General features: G+C 35.8%; 3 protein-coding genes across 7 annotated transcripts; all 3 read left to right on the plus strand.

The window, feature by feature from the left end:
* The first annotated feature begins 924 nt into the window (after nucleotides 1–924).
* On the plus strand, nucleotides 925–4,260 carry LOC107664551 (uncharacterized). Of its 5 annotated transcripts, none has more exons than XM_016455144.1 (6): nucleotides 925–1,306; nucleotides 2,148–2,221; nucleotides 2,503–2,799; nucleotides 2,928–3,248; nucleotides 3,342–3,623; nucleotides 3,723–4,259. In XM_016455144.1, exons 2-6 carry the CDS (start codon nucleotides 2,170–2,172, stop codon nucleotides 4,061–4,063), a joined length of 1,293 nt encoding a protein of 430 aa, XP_016310630.1. In that variant the 5' UTR covers nucleotides 925–1,306; nucleotides 2,148–2,169; the 3' UTR covers nucleotides 4,064–4,259. The 5 variants fall into 5 exon arrangements, with proteins under 5 accessions (XP_016310630.1, XP_016310629.1, XP_016310632.1 ...); XM_016455143.1 differs by having other exon boundaries at nucleotides 925–1,296; XM_016455145.1 differs by lacking the exon at nucleotides 925–1,306 and adding an exon at nucleotides 1,553–1,597 and having other exon boundaries at nucleotides 3,723–4,260.
* Nucleotides 4,261–13,780: 9,520 nt separating this feature from the next.
* On the plus strand, nucleotides 13,781–15,478 carry LOC107664548 (amelogenin, X isoform-like). Its single transcript, XM_016455136.1, has 5 exons — nucleotides 13,781–13,789; nucleotides 13,893–13,946; nucleotides 14,499–14,696; nucleotides 14,831–14,974; nucleotides 15,452–15,478. Exons 1-5 carry the CDS (start codon nucleotides 13,781–13,783, stop codon nucleotides 15,476–15,478), a joined length of 432 nt encoding a protein of 143 aa, XP_016310622.1.
* A 5,705-nt stretch (nucleotides 15,479–21,183) lies between these two features.
* LOC107664543 (cyclin-dependent kinase inhibitor 1C-like) lies at nucleotides 21,184–21,899 on the plus strand. Its single transcript, XM_016455133.1, has 3 exons — nucleotides 21,184–21,237; nucleotides 21,386–21,436; nucleotides 21,624–21,899. The coding sequence occupies exons 1-3, from the start codon at nucleotides 21,184–21,186 to the stop codon at nucleotides 21,897–21,899; spliced, it is 381 nt and encodes a 126-aa protein (XP_016310619.1).
* The last annotated feature ends 565 nt before the right edge of the window (nucleotides 21,900–22,464 follow it).

Here is a 22,464-nt window from a genome sequence, read left to right on the forward strand (position 1 = left end):
AAAATAGCATCAATCCTTTAAATTGCCAGTAGGGAGAAAACCATATGGCTACTTGAAGATGAATTTAAACATTAACGTTTTTATGTTGTATTATAGGCAGGCAGGCAGATAGGCTATATAGGCCTAGGTCATTGCACAGTGCATGCGCACATGCGTATTCGAAACCTACTCCAGCGCATGCGTGTAAACATCACCTAGCGAAAATTGGGCTAATCAATGGGGTTTTCGTCTTTCAGTTGAAAAAACCCAGGTAATATGTTTTTCAAAGAAGAAGAAAACTCCTGAAGTTAAATTAAAGTTGTATAAACAAACATTAGAGCAAGTATCACTAATAAGGTATCTGGGAGTATGGATGGATTCCAAATTAACATTTGGGTCACATATTCAGAAGTTAGTTGATAAATGTAAGAAAGGAGTCAATGTGCTGAGGTGCTTGGCAGGAGTAGATTGGGGAGCTACTAGACGTTCTCTTAAAAGGGTATACAGTGCATTAATTAGGTCAGCAATTGATTATTGTAGAATAGTATATGGCTCAGCATCAACCTCATTATTAACTAAGATAGAGGTAATTCAAAACCAAGCCCTTAGAATATGTTGTGGAGCGTTTAGATCCTCTCCTGTGACAGCTTTGCAGGTAGAAATGGGTGAAACACCACTAGACATTCGTGAAATTCAGCTTAAAATGGTATATTGGACTGGTATTAAAGGTCATTTTACCAATCATCCAGTAAAAAAAAAAAATATCTGAGAGATACAGATTTGATTAGACGAATTTAGTTTTTATTTTATTTATTTATTTTTATTTTATTAGTAGTATATAATATGTTCGTTCATCGAGGCCTCACACTCCATCCCAGTAGGTGGCGGAAATGCACCTTAAGCTGGTTTGCCAACCGCCATTAAACAAAAGAAGAAGAAGAAGAAGAAGAAACTAGTCAAGTGGATATTTTTTTTTGTACCTAGTCTACTTTTTTTTTTGGTTTGTCGTCTCGACACAAACAAAATCCTACCTTCGACTTTAGTCAAAGTTACTCGTGACAGGATTTTGTATTTTTGCAACGACAGTGTTCAGAAACTTGTTCTTCACTCTCCTTCCGTGTCTTCTTCTTTTATCGCCGACGCCCCATGACATCCAGAGAACTGTTTTAAAGTTGTTCGGATGCTTTAAATCGTTTCGCACCTATTTTGACTCGTCTGTGTGTTTAAATGTTGTGTCGATAGAACTTTAAAGAATAGCGGGATTTAGAATTAGAAAATTCCTAAAGCTCAACGGAGAAAGAGCCTGTAACGGGACAGGTGAGCAAAGGTATTTTTTTTTTTTTTCAAGTAAAGGCTATATTTATAGTCAGGGATTGTGTTATTATGTTAAATTTAGCATGCCCGTTTTTGGCAGCCGAGCATACGCTGCACAACATTTGAAGTTGTAAAACTGTATTATTGTGACCTTCATCTTGATGCATTGAAGGCCACGCTTCCTGTCTTCTCACATCTGTTGTCTATGAACACGTGAGCATGTTGAGATTTAAAGTGGTGTAGCATCTTTGTCTTCATCATCATCATCATCAGTATCTTATATTGATAACAGCTCAAAGTTAGTGTAGGCAATTTCTTCTAGATACATTTTTTTTATACTGGTTGGAAGTTGTTAAAATCTTCTGTGTAAGGATTAGAACTATAAAATCATTTCGTCCAATCATTGCATTAGGTTGTTTTATTTTTGTAGTTCCGCTGGCTAGATGACTCAGAAACTGCCTACCCTACCTTTAAACAATTTAATACAAATATCCTAGAAACTGTGTGCAGCTTTATAGTTTTAAATATAATAAAAGCAGCTTATTACAACCACTTACTTACTGATAATAATAATATGGTGCACAATTACTATGCAAATGCATTTGCAAGTGTATGAATTATTTATGAATGAGTTATTATTTATAACAATACATTCTTAATTATTAAATTAATGTAAATGAATTCCTTGCATTTGCATTGTTTTACCCAAAATTATCTTCCTCTTTTTGAATGCTGTACTCCCAAAAACATCAGAAAAATATTGGAAGTGTGGAAGAGACAAAATAGTATTGACATTACAAGACATCACAATCATTTGTCTACATTTCATATCCTCTTATTCTTAAATCCTCCAGTTCCAGAGGCCACCAGACAGCCATGAAGCTACCTCACCCATCAAAGAGCTTCCTTTATTTGCTCCTAACTTTTGGTAACATATAGATTTTTTTTGTGAATTTATATGTTATGATGTTTTTTATTCACTTTTCTTCATAAAAAGCACGTTGAGAAAGTTAGATATGACAGTACAAGTTAATTATAAAAATTAGTCAACTATGCTGAAGGTATTTAAGGGGCCAGTATCTTTTTAAAAACAAGGATCTAAACTAGAGCATTTAATTCTTACTCATACTAATTTGTTAGTATGGTAATTTGTTTTACAATCAAACATGTTCTTCTAAAATCCTTTTTTAAAATCCTCTTTCCTGCTAGGACTGTTTCTAGGTGGAATGCCTGTTGAAGTGAACATTAGGGATACTGCGATTTTCACTTGTAATGAGACATGTAATGGACATCTCTCATGGACATTCAACACTAACAATGAAAATCTGGACGTTTTAAAATGTGCCCAAAATACTTGCACAGAAGGAGACAACTTTAAGAACAGAGTGAGCATCAAGCCTGGAACCCTGTCTCTAACCTTGTATCCTGTTCTTTACAATGATGAAGGCTGGTACTTGGTCATGTGCGATTCAGTGTTTCTCTGTAGAATCCACTTAGAAGCTCTTGGTAAGTTCTTGTTTTCTAGTGAAACATGACATACAATTGTTTAATGGTAATGTTTATCACCCTACATAGGGTGCTTACCACTGTTAGATGTGATCTATTGCTTTGTATTGTGTTCTTTCATTGTTTAGTGCCCACTACTGTGAGTGCCTCAGTCAGAAGCAATGTCACACTACCTTGCTACGCACGCACAGAGAAACAGATCGCTGATGACACTGTGAACATCCTGTGGAAAAAAGATGACCAAACGGTGGTACAAGTTCAAAAAGGAATTACGACATATGGCTCAGGTTTTAAAGGCAGGGCATCAGTTTCACTACACCATTATAAGGACGGAGATCTTTCCCTTAACATACTCAGAGTCACCCCATCAGATAAGGGATTGTATCGGTGCTATCACAGGGATACAGAGGAGCATGGTTATCCTGCTGCTGTCACTTTCAACGTTACAGGTTGTTGAATATTATATTTTTTGCACATTCTTTTTTTGTCCTGTAGAAGAAAAAAAAGTTAACTGAAATTGTGATTTTTTCCCCCCCCCCCAGCTGATCAAAAGTTCTATGCAAAAAAGTTTGGTGATAATCTCACCCTGGACTTGTTCGGCTCTGACCGTGTGAAGGTAACTTTCACCGGTCATGATGCAGCTGAGACCCTGGTTTGCAGTGTGACAGGAATAAATCCTACATGTTCATCTGACTACAGTCACAGAGTATCTGTCATAAAGGGCTTCCTCGTGGTGCATGATGCAACATCCTCTGATACAGGCACATTTACTGTGAGAGACAAGATGGGTGAAGTCATTGGTGTCAACACTGTTACTGTGGAGGGTAAGATTTAAATCAAACTAATTAAAGTTTTTTTATTTAAATCAGTGTAACAATTGGCATAATTTTACATTTAGAACTAAGTTACTCTGTCATCCACAGGTGTGACCCAGAGACATCACTTCATAACTGTGTCCGTACTAATTGGTTTCACTGTCATTTGCATTTGCCTGATCATTTGGTGTCAGTGTCATGGAAAGTCACAAGCACAGCAGTATCGCTGCAGTTATAAGGCAGTACTGTCTAATGTGGATATAAACCCAGAACCATTGAGAGAGCCTGCATGCATTGGATTGTCACAACAAGAAACCAACCCAGTGCCTGACGTTTGTCCTCGCACACCTGTAGAGGAGACCATGCCTGAGACTGTGAGGACCATTGAGAAGCAAGACGACACTGAAGAGTATATTACTACTGGAATTGGATTTGACAAAACAATATAGGAATACTTTAAGAGAACTCAAAACCTGCTCAAGTGTTTTTCCTCTGCTGTATTATATGCTATGAGAAATATGGCATTACATTTTTGAGATATTCTTGAAATTACTGCATTACTGTGCCAGTAAACTATATGGGAAAGGAGAGGAATTATATATACAGTGGTGTGAAAAAGTGTTGGCCCCCTTCCTGATTTCTTATTTTTTTGCATGTTTGTCACACTTTAATGTTTCAGATCATCAAACAAATTTAAATATTACACAAAGATAATGCAAGTAAATACAAAATGCAGTTTTTAAATGATGATTTCATTTATTAGGGGAAAAAAGCTGTCCAAACCTACATGGCCCTACGTGAAAAATTAATTGCCCCCTCCTGTTAAATCATGAAAGAACTGCAATTAACCACATTATTTTAGAAACCTGAGTTAAATTTCACTAGCCACACCCAGAAAATGTAAAAAACAGGAAGGGGGCCAACACTTTCTCACACCACTGTATATTATATACAAGAGAAAGGAGTTATATTTCTACCTCAAGAAGAACTATAGTTACTAACAAGACTGTAGCTATAGTTCTTCTATTTTTGCCACAAAATTTTGCCTAAATTTCACTAACAATTTGTTTTTCACTAACAAGTGAAATTCAGGCAAAATTTTGTGGCAAAAAAGATAACTTTTCCCTTATTAATGTAGCGACGTATGAAGCACAGCTTACACAGGAATCACATTCAAACCAAGCAGACGAATTCACATGACCAACTGGAAAATGAGCGGAATCTGCATAGGCAGAAAAACTCCTGACTGCACAGATTCCTCTTGAAATGACGGGAATTTGTCCGTGAAATTTCGAAGATCAATGGTAAATATGACCACACCTTAATTTAGTGAAAACAAGAACTTAAACAACAAGCTATTTTTTCTCGGTCACTGATATGACTGGAGTCTCATCTCAGGCTACTGATATGACTGACTCGTTTTAGTGTAGATTTTAAACAAATTTTTCAAAAGTACTGTACATGAACTTTTTTGTTCTTTTTTATGGGGAAGGTTTACTCAGCACACTAGTTTTTGGGTTTTTAAAGTCGATTCCAGTTAGCCACAGAAAGTAAAATGAATGTAAAATATTTTAAATACAAATCACGTAATGGCCTTTTTCCTGATATGTTTACATTGGCTGACAGACATCTTAAGTTATTAGGGTTGAGCCAGACATGGTGGGACTGCACTATAAGAGGGGGAACAAGCATTCATGTCACAGCTGGCTATATTTCACCCTCCATTTATCTTTGAATGTCTTCACAAAGCTAAGCTAAGGTTTCCTCTTATACTCACTGCTTAAAAGCTATCAGGGTAGTGGCAAATATTGCTTGTTGCTAAAGGATAAACTATTTGTTCAGTGACATGCTTGTTGCTTTAGGCTTATTGGTATTATTGAGATTGAGGTATTATTGCTGTTTGCCCAAAACAGAACTATACTGCCAAATAAAAATTGTATGCTAGGCATCTTTGACGATAGTGGCATGACAGACTATTATTCTTGCCATAATGATGATGTCCGATATTCCCATGCTGGAAGCTCACCTCTTTTACTCTGATGTTTTTTATTAAGCATTACTCTATTTTGTTGTTACACTTTGGTGCATTGTACTTTTTTTAATATACCTTTTCACCTTCTGGAATTATCATGCTTTGAAGCATGATCTAAGAAGCCCACCTCTTTTACTGTGATGCTTCTTATTGAGCATTTCTTTGCACTTTCTCTTGATGCACTATGATATATTGCACTTTTTTCTGTTGGTCATAAGCTTGTGATACTTTGCCTTTTTTTTGCCATTTAATTGTTTAAGTTGAATAAAATATTTTACGATGTATCAATGTATTTTTAAATAGAAATAGTTTGAAACAGTCCAGTCATCAGTCCGTTTTTCAGTTAAGACTGCTTTGTGGCATCATGTCTTACAGGGCTGACATTTGTTGACTACATAACAATGCAAATGATCTAAAATCTAAGAAGCCCTCCTATTTTACTGACACGATTCTTATTAAACATGACTGTGCTTTTTTCGCTACACTTTGATACACTTTGAATGTTTTTCTATTGCTCATAAGCTTGTCATACTTTGCCTTTTTAATATATGATTGTTTTGAATAAAATGTTTTATAATTTATCTTTAAATGTTTGTTTATTTTATTAACTTTTGTGATCAAAAGTCACATTGTATGAATGTGTGGTATATTATATATGTTTTTTTTAAACAAAATGTTTTTAGTAATAGTGAAGGTAATACCTTTAGTAGTAACTTTTTTTTAACATTTTTTACAGGCTCTCTGTGAATGTCACAATATTGTTTTGGAATTGTTTACTGTGACTTTGCACAGTGTTACTAATGATGTTTGTTTCTTTATAAAATTTGAGAAAAAAATAAGGACAAAATCTCTTGAAAGTCCACAGATGTACACAAATGAATGCCAATATTTAGAAATAGTTTGAAACAGTCCAGACATCACAATCAAGACAACATTACAGTTTTTCGGTTAAGACATGCTTTTGGCATGATGGCCTATAGGACTGACATTTGTTGACTACATGACAATGCAAATGATCTAAGACCTAAGAAATTCAGACCAGGAGATTATAACACAAACCATGTTTTCTTATAGGTCATGAGCAAAAGCTCAGTCAGACCACATGTTTTTGTATGTCTGTGCAGGCTACAGTGAACACGATGTCATGTGACATATTATGTGCACATCTATGTATGTTTAGTCACTCGGAGAGCTCCAGAATCCCTAAAAACTCAAATGACCACAAATTCTGCCAAAAGATGTACTTGTGGTAAACTTGAAAATATCTGCATAACAAAACCATAATGTAACTAATGCTTCCAAATACCCTGCTGATAAACACAGCTGGATTAGTGTTGAACTCCAATTGGCTGAACTAGATCATTCAGCTCAATAAAAAGCTTTGGAGATCTATTCTGTCCTGTACATGGCAGAGCAAATCACTACTGGAGCGAGAAACAGGTGGGTGCCAGAAACATGTTTGCCACTGAGAAATTAGTTTATATTTATGTAACATGATTGTATTAGTATCAATTTCATACTTTGTAATTTAAAATATGCTATTTTTCAGATTGCAAGATGAAGAAATTTGTTATAATCGTTATGGTTCTGACTGTAATTGCTGATGTGAGTACACTGATTTCATCTATCATATTACTTTATATTATTTTGGTCACTCGTGATTTATCAGTTCATCCACACATGCTTTGATCACTTTGATCCTTCCTTTTCTTCTAGATCACCTCAGCTAAGGTAAGCTCATTCATATCATCAGAATTATGTGTGTTAAGTTTAACATTGGCACTTTAAGCTGTACTTCCTTTTAGAAGCTGCATCTGATCAACGGTCTGAATGGAGGTCTGGTTACTGGTGTAAATGGAGTTAACCCTCTACTGGTGGGTGGTCTGAACCCACCTGTGCTTTCTGGTGGTCCTGTTGTTATTGGACAGCCTCCATTAGCACAGGTAGGAACTGAAGATTTACCAATTAAAAGAGCAATTCACCCAAAAATGAAAATTTGCTCAGTTTGTTAATGAGTTTGTTTCTTTATCAGACCTGATTTGGAGAAATGTAGCATTACATCACTTGCTCACCAAAGGATCTTCTGCAGTGAATGGGTGCCGTCAGAATGAGGGTCCAAACAGCTGATAAAAACATCACAATAATCCACAAGTAATCCATACGGCTCAAGTACATCTATTAATGCCTTGTAAAGAGAAAAGCTACTTATTTATAAGAAACAAATCTGTTAAGGCTTTTTAAAACCGTCACTTCTGGCCAAAATATGAGTCCATAATGATCCATAATTATGCCTCCAGTTAAAATATCCATTGCCTGTTGTGGTCTCACTCACTCAGCTACGGCTTGAAGTTGAAAACATCTTGATGGATTTGTTTATTACAAACACACAGCTTTTCACTTCACACGGCATTAATTGATGGACTGGAACCATGTGGATTACTTGTGGATTATTGTGATGTTTTTATCAGCTGTTTTGTCTCTTATTCTGACGGCACCCATTCATTTGCAGATAATCCATTAGTGAGCAAGTGACGTAATGCTAAATTTCTCCAAATTTTGGATGGCCTGAGGATGAGTAAATTTCCATTTTTTGATGAACTATTCCTTTAAAGTGTTACCTAAGATTACTTAAATACTATAATAAGTGATTCTTAAAGCTCAGGTAAGGAAGAAATAGCTCCTTTTTTTTTTTTACAAGGTACCAATCTTAATTTGATATTTTTGACTATATGCTTGCTTTACGGTTTTAAATCTTTGCTCTAAAATACAATCCTGCATTTATGAAGAAATAGAGCACAGATTCGGACACAGCAGCTTCAAGACCTTTCTGGGTATATAGTCATTATTTCTTAGCATCAGTTGAGTACCAGACATAGGCAGGTTTTTTTGGGTGAGGTAAAGGTGCATATCCTCGTACCACCACACTTAAGACATGCTTTTGGCATGATGGCCTATAGGACTGACATTTGTTGACTACATGACAATGCAAATGATCTAAGACCTAAGAAATTCAGACCAGGAGATTATAACACAAACCATGTTTTCTTATAGGTCATGAGCAAAAGCTCAGTCAGACCACATGTTTTTGTATGTCTGTGCAGGCTACAGTGAACACGATGTCATGTGACATATTATGTGCACATCTATGTATGTTTAGTCACTCGGAGAGCTCCAGAATCCCTAAAAACTCAAATGACCACAAATTCTGCCAAAAGATGTACTTGTGGTAAACTTGAAAATATCTGCATAACAAAACCATAATGTAACTAATGCTTCCAAATACCCTGCTGATAAACACAGCTGGATTAGTGTTGAACTCCAATTGGCTGAACTAGATCATTCAGCTCAATAAAAAGCTTTGGAGATCTATTCTGTCCTGTACATGGCAGAGCAAATCACTACTGGAGCGAGAAACAGGTGGGTGCCAGAAACATGTTTGCCACTGAGAAATTAGTTTATATTTATGTAACATGATTGTATTAGTATCAATTTCATACTTTGTAATTTAAAATATGCTATTTTTCAGATTGCAAGATGAAGAAATTTGTTATAATCGTTATGGTTCTGACTGTAATTGCTGATGTGAGTACACTGATTTCATCTATCATATTACTTTATATTATTTTGGTCACTCGTGATTTATCAGTTCATCCACACATGCTTTGATCACTTTGATCCTTCCTTTTCTTCTAGATCACCTCAGCTAAGGTAAGCTCATTCATATCATCAGAATTATGTGTGTTAAGTTTAACATTGGCACTTTAAGCTGTACTTCCTTTTAGAAGCTGCATCTGATCAACGGTCTGAATGGAGGTCTGGTTACTGGTGTAAATGGAGTTAACCCTCTACTGGTGGGTGGTCTGAACCCACCTGTGCTTTCTGGTGGTCCTGTTGTTATTGGACAGCCTCCATTAGCACAGGTAGGAACTGAAGATTTACCAATTAAAAGAGCAATTCACCCAAAAATGAAAATTTGCTCAGTTTGTTAATGAGTTTGTTTCTTTATCAGACCTGATTTGGAGAAATGTAGCATTACATCACTTGCTCACCAAAGGATCTTCTGCAGTGAATGGGTGCCGTCAGAATGAGGGTCCAAACAGCTGATAAAAACATCACAATAATCCACAAGTAATCCATACGGCTCAAGTACATCTATTAATGCCTTGTAAAGAGAAAAGCTACTTATTTATAAGAAACAAATCTGTTAAGGCTTTTTAAAACCGTCACTTCTGGCCAAAATATGAGTCCATAATGATCCATAATTATGCCTCCAGTTAAAATATCCATTGCCTGTTGTGGTCTCACTCACTCAGCTACGGCTTGAAGTTGAAAACATCTTGATGGATTTGTTTATTACAAACACACAGCTTTTCACTTCACACGGCATTAATTGATGGACTGGAACCATGTGGATTACTTGTGGATTATTGTGATGTTTTTATCAGCTGTTTTGTCTCTTATTCTGACGGCACCCATTCACTACAGAGGATCAATTGGTGAGCAAGTGATAAATTTCTCCAAATCTGTTCTGATAAAGTGACAAATTCATCTACAGTAAATCTCGGAAGGCCTGAGGGTGAGCAAATTTTCATTTTTGGGTGAACTATTCCTGTAAGGACTTTGTATATCCCACTAACAGGTAATGTCCTATACAGACAAATGCTAACTCTTTTGTGTCTGACAGATTCTGCCTGCTGCTGCTCTTCCTCCATATGTGCTTCAGCAGCCACCAGTTCCCTTCGGTCCCCCCAACATCGGACCTCAGTTGGCTTACCCTTTCGCGTCACCTAATGGGGTATTTGTTCATTTTCATTCACAATGACTGTGTAACAATATACATTTATTTCTGTCTCAATTAATGTAATTTGGGAAGCTGTTTTGGACTGTTCTGATCAACAGGGACTGGCGTATTACATTGGTGGACCCCAGAATCAACCAGCCATGATCCCTCCGCAGCAACAAGTTGCGGTACAAAACAACCCTTCTAGTTGCTAGTACTATTCCAACTCTATAAATTAAATGTATGGGCTATAAATATGTTCATGAAGCTCATTCCTAATGCTTTTAGGCTGGACAAGGCCCTACTGGAAATAATCAAGCTGTACCTCCAGGCTCACTGACTAGATTTAAGGTACAATTTATAAAGCAATTACAGGCAAAACCATTGTTTTTTAATGCCAATTTTTGGCCACTGATCCAAAATAGTTTCTGTAAATACTTGTAACTTTATCCTATTTATTTGTAGTGTGTTGCCTAAAACTACTAATACCTAACTATAACTGATGTTCTTAGTAAAACAAGTTCTGTAACTTCATTGTTTAGCAATATTCAGTGTTTATACAATATTCAAAAGGCAGAATTCCTGCCATCCACCTAACTGTGTTAAATTATTCTTCTCAGCGCTCCTTCCTCAGAAGGACCACAGCAAGACCTGTCTCAATCACCCAGGTTTGTAGAAAAAATAATTTGTATCTTTCTAAAAATCTATTGAGTGGTAGCCTGCATTATAATATAATTTATCATTTGCATACTACAGATGCCAGCTCAGATCAACCCTGCTGTGCCTGGAAATCCTGTTGGGTAAATCTGAGTGACGCATGAGTTTGAATAGCTTACAGTAGGTGTGTTTTATACATGTGTTGATACAGTTAAAAATTGATTTTATGATTAATGTACAATTATTAATACTCATGCGGAGAAGCTGATTGAGTTTGTTTCTTTTCACAGATACTTTCAACAGATCTTCTCTTCTCTGCAATAAATTTCATTTTTTATTTAGAATATTACAGGCTTATTGTAAACTGTCTAATGCTTAGCTTTAAACTGACAAATTGTCACCATTTGTAACAAATGTTACATGAAATGTACCGAATACTGAATAAAAGCAATTGATTTTGTTGCAGTTGTGAGTATTTTCTCTTTTGATTTCACCCTCTTAATCATATATTATGACCTCACTTTTTTGTTTGTTCAGTGTTATATTGCACTCACTCATGTGTTTATTTATTGTACAGTTACAGTACACACAGTTTTTAGTAGTCGTCAAAAATCATGTATCATGGTTTCCACATATTGTTAAGCAGCACCACTGTTTTATTTATTTATTTACTTACTTATAAATGCATGGAATGATTTCTGAAGGATCATGTTACACTGAAGACTGGAGTAATGGCTGCTGAAAATTCAGCTTTGCCATTACAGAAATAACATTTTAAAATATATTAAAATAGAAAACAGTTATTTTAAATGAATTGTAATCATATCGCATGACTGTTTTGCTGTATTTCTGATCAAATAAATGTAGCCTTGCTTGGTGACCATAATAGACTTCTTTCAGAAAATCTTTTTATGTATGATTCACTATGGGTATTTTAGTGCAAATAGTTTGTGTCACAACTGTTGTGCTTATCAAGGACAGAATTTAAACATTTTCATCATTGTAATTATGACAAGTGTTGAACAAGTGTTAACCTTCTAATGCAAAGATGTTCTGATGTCTCAATGAATGAATGAATGAATGAATACCCACTCCCAGGAACAGACAGACAGAATTTGAAAAATTCAAATAAATATACAGCTTTTTGCTGCCTATATGATAAAGACTACAAAATTGGGTTACATAATCAGACATGTTGGGTCTTTAACCAAGCCTACAGAGCTGGTGACTATTTGTTAAAAATAGAAAGCATAGTCTGAAGTAGACATTAAACAGTTTTTTTAGATATTAGCTGTAGTGTTGCCAGATTGGGCGGGTTCTCGCCCAATTAGGCGGTTTTGAATTTGATTGTGCGGGTAAAAATTGTCTTGGGCGGGTGGACAAAATTTGGGCTGGTTTGGGGTCAGTTTGGCGGTTTTCAAACATATAAATTGCATAGGCTAATTGTTTAACAAAACAAGCCCAAGTATGTATACTGCATCCAATCAGTCATAACGTTACTACACACACACACGCACACACACACACTGCAGAGGCGCTGGTGCTGATGTAAACGTCGACAGCCACACTTATCACGAGGGCTCAGCAGACAGACGTTATGATTCATGAGTGACAAGTTATAACGTATCTGATTTTGAATGTAGTATGACTGTATATTCAAGTAATCATAATGCCTAAATATAAATTAAAGAGTGGGAGAGTGACTCAACTCTCAAAACGTGAATTATTGTGGAGCGAGATGACACGAAGGCTCTATCACTGCAACTCCGAAATCATGAAAAAACATTGAATCTCCAAGCATTCCTCATGGTTAGTGTAGAAATCTAGTTCATGAAAATGCAAAGTTCTGTATTATGTTCTACAATATGAACTTAACAAGAGGCTAGTTCTAGTTCTGTGTAAAAGTATAGAGCGACACGAAGGTAAACGCATTATTGTTGTTGTTATTTTTTTAATTGTCGGATTATAATTAAGTATCAATGAATGACACAGTTTTGAGTTAACTGTCATGGTGTGCGCATGAACGAGTGTGAAATACCTGCTAATTACGTTGCTTTTTCCTATCACTTATATTGGGCACTTTTTGCATTTAAACTGGATTATTCTGACTGCTGACATTGAAAATCATGCATGTGTTGTTTCGAGGGTATCGGTTAATTTCATGATTGCCGTTTTGACAGTGTCTGCTTGCATATTTTATTCATGTTCGGTAGCCTAATTCTCTTTAATGTAGGCTATTCGCCCCGATTTGATCCGTTTACCTGCGAAATTTATCTTATTTATAATTTATAATTTCTTGATTGCCGTTTTGACAGTGTCTGTTTGCATATTTTATTCATGTTCGGTAGCCTAATTCTCTTTAAAGGTCCCATGGCATGAAAATGTCACTTTATGAGGCTTTTTAACATTAATATGAGTTCCCCTAGCCTGCCTATGGTCCCCCAGTGGTTCTATAACATTATTTTGACAGTTAAAAGTTTTGGGTGGGTTTTTGTGAGCTTTTGGGCTGGAAATCGTCCATCCAATCTGGCAACACTGGTAACGAGCACTTGAGTAACACCCTATGGGCAAACCATGGTGCAAAAACTATTTTGAGGAAATTGATACATTTAAGATAAAGATACAATAATTTGCAGCATAGTTAAAAGATATTGTTAATGTTATTTTGCATAAATGTCTTCACTGTCAAAAAAATATATGGTATTTGTATGTATATGTATTACAGTTTTGGTATAACGTTTTTGTTTTCTGATATATATTCAGTTGTTTTCTGTCATGCTCACAACTGTTACTTGTTCATTCTTTGTAGGTTTTGCGTCTCAATGGACTCACTCTGGCAGGTGTGGGTTTGGGTCCAGCACAGGTAAATCAGCTTCTAGTCACTGAAAAAAAAACAAAAGCAAAAACAAACTAGTATGTAGATAGCTTGAACATTTAAAGGTAAAATCAGGAATAATATATGACAGAGATATATAATTTCTGAACCTGAAACAAGGAATTACTTGGTATCTTAATATGGTGTTCTGTTGGTAGCCTATAGCAGTGTTCCCCAACCTTTCTTTAGTAGCGGCACTCTTTGAGTGGAACACTCACATGGGCCGTGAGCGACTGAGCGGAGCGCACACGCATAGAGCGGGATAATACGCAGAGCGTCACACCACGTGAAAGTGAATCCTGAGCGGTGAACTAATTTTCGGCAGCCGAAAAAATCTCTAATTATTGGCGACATCATAAATGGATATTATATAATAGCTGCTTTTTTGAACATTTTAGCAATTTAAAAATATTAAAAAAGGATTTTTTACGCGGCACCCCTGCTCTCGACAGACGGCACCCCGGTTGGGAAACACTGGCCTATAGTATGGTGCTTATATTATAAGGGGCTCATTTGAATCTCTGCTTTCTTTCTCCTCAGGGAACTGCATTTTTCCCTCCCTTCCTGATCCAGCAGCAGCACCCACAGGTGCTGAACTTTAACCCTGCGATGCAGGGACCCTTCCTGCCTCCTCAAATAAACCAGCTGAACCCAGCACAGCTGCCCCCGTTGCAGCAGGAGCAGCCTATACCTGGCATCATTCCCAACAACGGCTTACCAGCACAGAACCTTCCCCCGGTACAGACAGACTTCAAAGGGAACATCATGCACTCATGGATTTTTATATTTATTTTTTGGTCCTTATCCACAAGTTTTTTGAATTATTCTCAAAGATTTTTCTGGAAAGTAAAAAGGTCATATTTTGTTTTTAGGGCTTTCCATTCTTCCTGGCTAATCTATATCCTCCGAGGAACACTCCTGTAAGACTGACACCAAACCAGAACGCTGGCCCAAGTGTTCAAGCCCAGGACACCATGCAACCAATGCAACCAATGCAGCCAGTGCAACCAATCCAGGTATTGTAAAGCCTTTTCACACAGGCAAAAATGTGATTTTTACAAAGAAAGATCATTAAATGAAAAGCATATTATCTCCATGAAGAAAACAACAAACATGCATTTTTATCTGACATATCTCAAAAATATTACATGTATTTAATATTATATTTAATAATATATAAAACTGATTACTGTGGTGATCAGCCCGGTCCTGGAACTGGAGAGGTTTTTTCAGAAGTTATCTTTTGTTAACATGCTGTTAATAACCAAACATGACAAAACATGACTGGGCTGAATAATTACCGTAGAATTTGTAGACAGTTTGTTAACCAATCCTGTCTCTGACAGGGGCATCCTGGGTTCCCATTGTTTGGGCCATAGTCTCAGAAGATTTCATTATTAGAAAGGTATTAAAAGTTTTCTAAAATTGTATATTCTAATAGGATATCACACCAATTAATTGATCAGAATGTAAATTTGTTGTTGGTTTTCCAGATATCCCACTATGGAGACCCCTCATAGGAGACATTTTTGTTCAACTTGGACATATCCATATGTTACCAAATAAATAAAAGATGCTCTATTTATTTTGTCTAAAGTGATTTTTTTTTCATGTTGAAAATACTCCTTTGTATTCCTCCTGAAACTTGATTATAGGAACTGTGCTCATATGTATTAACTATTAAGAATACAAGAATACACTTCAGTGACAAAATGATCAAAGTCACAATGTAGATGCTGGAGATTTTATTGAACAGATTCTCAACAGTAATGATTAAAGAAAAAAAAAAATCAGCAAATTAAGAGTGAACATCCATAAATATGCATTAATTAGCAATAAAATAACATAACAATCTACATGACACATTTAAATTCTATTGCTGAATTATATAATAGCTGGATGTTCACCTGTGGAAAAAGAAAAAGAGGTTATTCAAAGCCAAAATAAAGTTTTTAAATCAAACTAGGTACAGCAATCTACCTTACCAGTGTGATTATTGTACATGGTTCTTTTCTAGTTTGTCCCACGATCACTTTCAGACTCCGCCTGGAGAATCAGAGTCCAAAGCAATGTTGAATAAATAAATAAATAAACAGGCCTAAATATAATAAGAGAATCTAAAATGTATACTCAAATACATCAAAACCAGTCACTCTTAACTTGGGAACCAAAATACTGACCTTCATGAATGCAGGGAGCTGCAAAGACAAGCGGGACATTCAAAAGATAAAAAACAAACAAACAAACAAACAAACAAAAACAAAACATTGAAACAAGAAAGAGAGTGCAGTTAGATGAAAAATTATTTTAGGTACTGGCAGATGTCAATAATGTAACTGATGTGATATTAGTACATATTCCTGATTACTTACAAGCTGTGTAATGCCATATTCAAATGAGATTTTTTGCTGTGGGGAACAAATATACAATAGACTGTTGTGTTGTTTAAAAAACTATATTTAGTGCCCAGATATGCAAGGTCATAGACTCCAGATGAAGACGATGTGACTTACCGTTGCAGTTGGGTTGTAGATGAGCTTCACATAAGGCTGTTAGATATGGAAAGTGTATTTACAGATTTGGTAAACTGAATTTAAATGTACTTTTAATGTTATCTTTCTTTAATATACTGTATGTTATCCTTTTATATATGTTATCTTTCTATTTATTTGATATATTTTATTAAGCATGATGAATGTTCATTATAGTGCCTGTTACCTGAGGGCCGTAGAGGGAGAAACCCTGACCATACTAAACGTGATAAAAAAATTCATTCATTAATTACACAACAAAGAAATCATATGGAACCTATTTCACAATAATAAAACAAGTTTTATAATAAAAAAACAACTTTACCCCCAGTTCCTGAGGTCTATTCACTCCACCCTGTAAATAAGTCACAAATAGTATACATTTTTTCAATATGAAATATTATTATATCTGTAAGAGAGATTTATACAAATTTGAATTACAACTTCATTACATTTTTTGGTGGCTGCATCTGCCTTTTGCCCTGGATGGAAAGAAGGTATTTTCGGTGTATATCATAAACCTTTAATGTTTACTTTCTTATTACTTTGTGTCTGTTTAAATTATAACTCTAATTATGTGTTCAGTCCTTCAAATTAAACAAAGTATGAAATAAAAAAGACATATTGTAAACTATTGCAAATGGAAAATGAATGGCAAAGTATTATCTTAGACTGTTTCATTCACTTACTTTTGGTACGAGGAACACATTCTCTCCCTGAAACAAAAGCAAAAATTATTCTGATTTTATCTTCTGTTTTATTGTATTTTTATATCTTGAAATACAGTATGTTAGGTTAATTAATGTCAATTTCCCCAATATAGTGGGATTACCTCCTTTAGATGGAAAGCACTAATATTCTGTTAAAGGGAGAACATATTTATTTGTTTATTTATTTTCGCTTTTTGGTATATTTACTCATCTCAAAATATGAAAGATTACTACTGTTTCTGGGTACAAAACAACAGCACCGCAAATTTCACTCACCTGCAAAGTGACATTGTCAGCCTATGTTGATCCAAGTGAATAAAAATATTAAACACAGATTACAGACTTCATATGCATTCAATTCATGACATTTAATGTCTTTAGTTGAATCATCAATATCTTACCTTGAAGATTGGAATGAACTGCCTGTTATCCTAGAAAATGTATCAAAGTGAACTCATAAATCTATACACAATCAATAGTAACTCAACATAAAACCCTGTTTATTCCATGAATGAATTTGTGAAAAGTGCATGTTAATATTAGCAGTATGAGCTTACCATCATGTTGGGACTCAAAGGTTTTCCAAAGAGTGGATTCATTTGATTCTCTTTACCCCCATCTACTGGCGCTTGGGTTGGGCGCGTCGGCATCCTATCCAGCTGAAGGGATTTAACAACATTTATAATTCATTTTCATATTTCAGCAAATATTAAATTTTTCCACATTAAATATGTAATCCTGTTTGTCCCAGAATTATGGCAATGGCACTTTTTTTCCACGTCTTAAAGACTCTAAAGGAACTCCAGGAACTTAAGTCTCTAGGCATTAAATGTGCAGTCTAACTTACTTTGTAAGATGGTCTGCCAGCTCTCCCATTCCTCTGTGTTTTTTTGGTTCCTCCCCATCTATGCCATTGTTCGCTCCGCTGTGTACAGCAGAAGATAAATCTAATGTTTATTGTACTGCATAATGATTGCAAACTTTGCAAAAAGTATTGAAAATGTTGCTCACCCAGTCTCCTCCATTTTGACCAGGGAACACTGGATCTTGTCCAAATGGAGAGCCGTTAGATGCATCTTGTGCGTGTCGCTCAGGTCCATCTGGATACAACGGGCCCACTGGATCTGGCTGTAATGAGTGTCAGTTGACTTTTGGAAGTTAAACTACCTTAAATAATCTTAGAGTTATGAATAAAGTGGAAAAACGCACAAAAACTGGACGTCCAAAATTCTGCTCCCATCTGGGCCTGATTGGAGTTGGCTGAGGTACTTTTACTCCTCCATGTTCTGGACCTGAGAAATATTGCTCTCCATTTACTGGGCTAACTTGATCCCAGTGATTTCTGTCATTGGGCTAATAAAAAAGCATTAATGCATTAAAAGATTCTGACACCTGCCGTGAAAATAATAACATGTAAAACAATGTGAAACTCCGTCATGATACTAATATACACTGATAACCTGAATACCCAAAATATCTCTCAGAATGTTGCTACTCACTTGAGCCGCCACCATAACACATGATAATGCCACTAGAAACCACATTGCTTCTGTAGAATAATAAATATATACAATTTTTAGCCTTAAATTTAAGTTAAATAGCAGCTGATGTGGCACCAGAATCAAAGACTTTGACTTCTCAAAGTTTGTGCCTGTTTCTAGCCGTGTCACATTGGTCGTGCTTCTCTCTTTATAAAAGCCAGATGTTGAGCAATTGTCACTGTTGTTGTGGATCATTTGTTTTGAACGAGGACTAATCAATTGTTAGAGAAATTGTTACTAAAAATACTAATACAAAGCTGAAGTCATTTAAGGTGGTCAAAATATAAGGGTATGTTGTAGTCCATTCAAGCATTTCATAACATTACCAAATTCTTGCTTCAAAGAGGTGTAAGTAATGTATGGAATTTCTTATAATTCTTTCTCTATTGCAATATCAGTCGGATAGATTAAAGAAAGCCACAGAGGAGTGTCTTGTGTAGGAGGATTGTACTGATTGCTAAACTAATTTGTTGTCTTAAGCCCACCTAATGTTTTAGGATTGAACCCGTGCATTTAGCAACAACAGTCAGCAATTTAACAATTTAAGGCATCAACATAACAGAGGGGTGTGATATCTATTGCTGTATTTAAATCCTCAGGTTGTTCAAATTATTATTATATTTCCAGGCATCAGAGCAATAAATATTCTTCCTATAATTTCTGCTGCTTTGGAGAATCATACTCTTTAACAGAAACATGAAGACAGTAATCTTATTTGCATGTCTTCTTGGTCTGGCTTTCCAGGTAAGTTTCAAAAGCTATACTTTTGCATTTTACACAGTTTAAGTTGCATGTAAATAATGTGACAGTGATGACAATGATTGTTTTTAATTGCAATTAGGCTGAAGTTCACCAGCGTGTGGCTCGCTCATTATCCAGCTCGGATTCTGATGAGGTTAGTCAAAAAAATTTTAATTTGCATTAACATTAATTCAAGATAATGTTTTAATTGCTATCATAATGTCTCTTATCAGACTGGAGCTTTTTTCCCCAATCTGCGTCAGCCTTTCCCGATTCTCAACTACGACCAGCTTCTTCAGCTGCTGATGGCCTTTAGAACTGTCCCAAATCCAGCCCCTGCCCCGGTGCCAACTCCCCCCACTGCCCCATCCACTGCCCCAAACCCGGCACCAACCCTCGCACCTATCACAGCCCGCTAAGACCTGCTCCTTTGTTGAGAAAAATTAAAATTTTCTGTTTACATGAGAGTGTCATAATGCTTAGAAGAGCTCTAATAGCCAGTGATATTAGTCTAACTATCTATTTGAAATAGAAAAAATTAAAGCAACTCAACACTTTCTAGACAACCTGGAACATTAGAATAATTACTACACAAGTGCAATTTATACGGGAGATAAAAATGGTCAATTGATTAATTTGTTGTTGTTGTTCTCAGTGTATTTCAACAGTTTGTTACCATTAAAACAATTTTGCTTTTATCAATTTTACTGCCTGTGTGTGTGATTCAGTATTTTGGATGTTACAAGTTTTAATTTATGAATAAAAACATGACTAATACATTTCACATGCCAGACCTCATATTTTCTCTATATTTTAGTATTATTTTAATGTTATGATTACTACACTCACGACCCCTAAAACCACCTGTGCTCAAACCATAACTCAATACACAACACTATTTTAAAATATATAATAAACTTAAGAACCAAAAAATATATAACTAAATAATATATATTTAACTATAAATGTGTATCTGTTACAGAAATAATCAGCACAGATATTTATGGTTTTTAAGAACTGGTATCAACAGCCTTTGATGCTAAACCTTCATGCTAAAAATATTTTCCCCATATTTCACGTCTCAAGCTTTTTAAATAACATAATCATACTTATATTTGTCACAATCATGATATGTCAGTTCAATCATTGTAAAGATTTTTTCCACTGATTTTTTTGTAGAAATATTCCAATTACTTTTGACATTTTATATATTTTTGAAGATATCTGGAATGACACAGATATGAGGAAGGCTATTATATATTATCCAAGAATCCCAGTCACATCCAGCCCTAAGGTATGCCTTAATCTGTTGTTTTGTTCATGTGTTGCATAAACTCAGTTTAAGTATGTGTAAAATTATTATATCATAAAAAGGCAACCATGTGACTCATTTCCCTATTTCCCAATTACTGAGTAAAGTCTGACTTGCTAAATATTACGTTTTACATTTTTTTCAATTGTGTCACCGTGTCACTTCTGCTGATTGGCCAGTTGCATGTCAATAACGTATATATTAAGCATATATAACTGCTGTTTTGATGTCACACAGACAAGTGTTTCATACTTTTGGCATAAAGGTAAGAAGCAAAGGTAGACACAATTAACAGCATTTACATTTATATTTGGTCATTTAGCAGACATTTTTCTCCAATGCGATTTACACATTTTCTCTATTAGATCAGAGCCGCTCTTCTTGAGAACCATGAAATCTTTTCTCATTGTTGCCTGTGTCTTTGGATTCTGCTGTGCTGTGCTAGTGAGTATTATTCCCATTTAATTGCATGTGCATGTGATGTTCTACTAATTTTTACCACCACATTGTTCTGTAACATAATTTATAACAATGGAAATGAAGTGATGATGGTGATGAAGATGCAAAATGACAAAAACATTTTCCTTTTTAGGCAGAGGATGAAGAACTTCGAGAGAAGCGCTCATCAAGCCGTTCCTCAGAGGTCAGTTTGAAATCAAAAACTCTGCAAACTCAGCAAATTCTCTTTCATTTTTGCCATTGCATAAAATCCTTGAAATCATTTTTGAGGCTACATTCTGAACATGTTGTACATGTTTGTCTTCATTTTGAAATCTGTTTTATATAGACATCAATAGAAATCTTACGTTTTTCTACTAATATTTCTACAGAGACAGCCTGGAGGCTTCTTCAACCCATACCAATTCCAGCGTCCCTATCCCTACCCATACTTTCCCCCTTACCAGCCCCAGCCTCTGCCACAGCCTCTGCCTCAGCCTCAGCCTCTGCCACCAAACAACAATGCTCTCCTCAGCCTCTTGCCATTCATCTTAGCACAGCTGGCATCCAACACCCCTGCTCCGGCACCGGCCCCCGCACCGGCCCCTGCACCAGCCCCTGCACCTGCACCTGCCCCAGCTCCTGCTCCTGCCCCTGGTGGGAGATAAGGCACCAGTTAAAACTGAGCATGTGTCTGATTGACTTGATACTCTTGTTCTTGGCATATTAAAACAAATAAACTTTGCATCATTGAATCATACATTTGTGTTTGTGTTATTCTTTTAAATGTATAGGAAAATGTACATTATTAGATTTTTTAGTGTTTTTATTAAGATATAGCAGCCAAAAAATGTAAACGGATCCAACAGATAATAGTCCTTTAATCTGTTTTGAGCAGTGTTCCAGCTAGCAGGACTTTGAGTCTCTGACAGACTAGTCAGTATGTGGTGTGTATTTTTCAGGGACTCTTTCTGCAGTTACACATGTCAGTAGATGGCGACAAGGTATTGACTTTTGTTCAGGAATGAAACAAGTTATAAGTAAATCATTGAATCATTCACAAATCAGATTCGTTCAAAAGCACTGAATCATTCAAGAACAAAACAACACTACTGCATAACAGTGGGTCCTCTGTGACTTTGTTTAGAGCTATTTTTATTGAGCAAAAACAGACAATGTGACTGGCAGTATTGTGTCTAAAATGTAAGTTCTTAATTTCCTCTTTATTGAACT

The sequence above is a fragment of the Sinocyclocheilus anshuiensis genome, unplaced genomic scaffold, assembly GCF_001515605.1.
Source record: "Sinocyclocheilus anshuiensis isolate Anshui unplaced genomic scaffold, SAMN03320099.WGS_v1.1 scaffold331, whole genome shotgun sequence".
In the NCBI taxonomy this organism is placed as follows: domain Eukaryota; kingdom Metazoa; phylum Chordata; class Actinopteri; order Cypriniformes; family Cyprinidae; genus Sinocyclocheilus; species Sinocyclocheilus anshuiensis.